Genomic DNA, 2,747 nt, shown 5'->3' with positions numbered 1-2,747 from the left:
ATATTCATGTATTCGGATCGTTAATGACCTTGTAATTGATTGAATCTGTAGTTGATAAAATAGATCTGTCAATCTGAATCAAACGAACACCATAAAAAACAAGAAAGCAAACAAACACCGCACGAAGACGGGATCAAACAAACACCGCACGAAGACGGGACGCACCGAGGCAAAGAAATCACAAAATAAAACAAGAAAACTCTAAAAAACCACTTATTTGAATTAAAGCAGAGAAAAACAGATGCACATGGGTGATTCCGGCAAAGAACGACCCAAAACCACCCCTTTTTGAAAGAAGAAGAAAACTCTCTAGAAAAGAATTAGGGTCGGCTGTGTTGAAAACTCTCTATCGTTAAATGATAAGCACATGATATTTCTAACTCAGCTAAAACTTAGGATAGAAATTACTAAGAAGTAATAGGATAAGATTAAAAAAGGGAATAATTTATGCTGTCGCATTGGTGCATCAAACAATCGATTAAAATATGATAGAAAATATTTAGCATATCATGACTCTAGAGGGAGAGAGTTGGATGACTATCAATGAAAAGCCCGATAAATATTTGAAGCCCATTCACAGCAAGCGCAATAAATATTTCAAGCCCATAATTAAAAGCCCATTCACAACTTCAGAAAAACAAAAACAATTTGATTGATCCAACACGTTCTTCTCACTTTCACTTCTCTCTCTCTCTCTCTCTCTCTCTCTCTCTCTCTCTCGATTGATCATTTTCCATTCTCGATCTCCGATCAGCAACTTCAGGTTAGTCCTCACTTCCATCTTCCTCTATCTCAATCCTCAATTTCAATTCATCAATCTTCATTTTTTTTCGTTTCAATTTCACCAATTTCATAGTAATTGTTCGATTTAAATTTCAATCATACCCTGCATCAAGTTACATGTAAATTTATTGTTTTCCAAATTCGATTAATTAGATGTAATCGCTACCCATTATTTTATAGCAAATGGGTATTTCAATTTCAACTTCAAAATTGAATCTTAATAACTAATTTTAGGTTTTTGATTTTGTGTATTTTTTGTATTTTGGGATTCGATTTAGGTATTTTAATAAGTAGAAGAGAGAAAAAGGAGAAGAAAAAATGTCGGGGCAATCACAGCGTTTGAATGTGGTCCCCACAGTGACAATGCTTGGTGTTGTGAAAGCACGTTTGGTTGGTGCAACAAGAGGTCATGCACTTCTGAAGAAGAAAAGTGATGCTTTAACTGTTCAGTTTCGTCAGATCCTGAAAAAGATTGTTTCAACAAAGGAATCAATGGGTGATATCATGAAAACATCTTCATTTGCGTTAACTGAGGCTAAGTATGTAGCTGGTGATAACATCAAGCATGTTGTGCTTGAGAATGTTAAGGAAGCTTCACTTAGGGTGCGTTCTCGTACTGAGAATGTAGCTGGAGTGAAGCTTCCAAAATTTGAGTATTCTGCTGATGGTGAGGCATCGAAGAATGACCTTACCGGGTTGGCTAGAGGTGGTCAGCAGGTGCAGCAGTGTCGTGTTGCTTATATTAAGGCAATTGAGGTTCTTGTTGAGCTTGCTTCTCTTCAGACCTCTTTCCTTACCCTTGATGATGCTATTAAGACTACTAACCGTAGGGTTAATGCTCTTGAGAATGTTGTTAAGCCGCGGTTGGAGAATACTATTAGTTACATTAAGGGTGAGTTGGACGAGCTTGAGAGAGAGGATTTCTTTAGGTTGAAGAAGATTCAGGGTTATAAGAGGAGGGAAATTGAAAGGAAGATGGTGCTTGCTAGGGAACAACAGGCTGTTGAAAAGTTACAATTGCTGAAAGGGGTTTCGTATGAATCCACAAATTTGTTGGCTGGTACAACCGGTAAAGACGAGGATATCCTTTTCTAAATATAAATATAGAGAGAGATGTGTTCTTGCTCCTTCTTTGAGGGGGTGGCTGGCTATGTCTCGGTGTTGCTGCTGTTTCTTCTTGCAGGGTGAGACTTCTGCACAATTTGTTTAGATGAGACATTGTTCTGTATCATGAATAAAGGTGCTTAATATGTGTTTATTTATTTCTTTGTTATTTTAAGGACATAAATTTTTATCATGTTCAGAGGCATTGAGACAATCTTCATTTGAAATTATGGTTCTTATCTGGTCTTGTGAATGATTTAAGTTGTAATTTGCTATAGTTTTCCTTTCAAAATGTATTAAATCTCCATAGAACATATGACTGTAGCAGGAGTTATGGGACATGTTGAATAAAGAAATTTAAATGTAGGGCTTTATCCCTATGATTCTGGTTGCCTTTAATTTAAAGATACCTCTCTTTTGTATCAAAATATAAGTCTCCTTTTATTCATATTTATACATCAGTGACTGCAGATTTTATATTGTTGGTTTGGGATGAAGAGTCGGATTTAAGGGTATGCACTTTAGCATATGAAAGTCGAGGCTTTTTGTTGTCAGGGCTCTTGATGCTTTCTTATTAGTTACATTCCATATTTTGCTTTTTCGTTACTGATTTTAGCGATACATATTGAAAAGATGTTTCTCTTATTTACTGACTTGATGCTTTTATCGGTGAGAAGTGTGTGGTTTTCGTGGCCGGAAACTGATAATCTTGCATTATGCCAGAAAGTGTGATCTGTTTGAAATGGCAAGATGGTGAGAAGTAAACTTGTTTTACTAGATTTATGTGTGGTTTCTTGTTAAAAAGTGATGAACATAGATTAATTTTGGGGAGGGGTCGAATTTCGCAATAAATGCATCAA

At 36.1% G+C, this 2,747-nt stretch overlaps 1 protein-coding gene across 1 annotated transcript; it reads left to right on the top strand.

Moving 5' to 3' along the window:
* The first annotated feature begins 605 nt into the window (after window positions 1-605).
* On the top strand, window positions 606-2,267 carry LOC123923398 (V-type proton ATPase subunit D). Its single transcript, XM_045976089.1, has 2 exons — window positions 606-763; window positions 1,062-2,267. Exon 2 carries the CDS (start codon window positions 1,102-1,104, stop codon window positions 1,876-1,878), a length of 777 nt encoding a protein of 258 aa, XP_045832045.1. The 5' UTR covers window positions 606-763; window positions 1,062-1,101; the 3' UTR covers window positions 1,879-2,267.
* Window positions 2,268-2,747: the final 480 nt, after the last annotated feature.

This window comes from Trifolium pratense, linkage group LG4 (genome assembly GCF_020283565.1).
Source record: "Trifolium pratense cultivar HEN17-A07 linkage group LG4, ARS_RC_1.1, whole genome shotgun sequence".
In the NCBI taxonomy this organism is placed as follows: Eukaryota; Viridiplantae; Streptophyta; class Magnoliopsida; order Fabales; family Fabaceae; genus Trifolium; species Trifolium pratense.
This window is presented reverse-complemented; position numbering and strand designations above follow the sequence as displayed.

Excerpts from the sequence above, each read along its gene's own strand:
- LOC123923398 (XM_045976089.1), top strand. The coding sequence starts at position 1,102 with ATGTCGGGGCAATCACAGCGTTTGAATGTGGTCCCCACAGTGACAATG.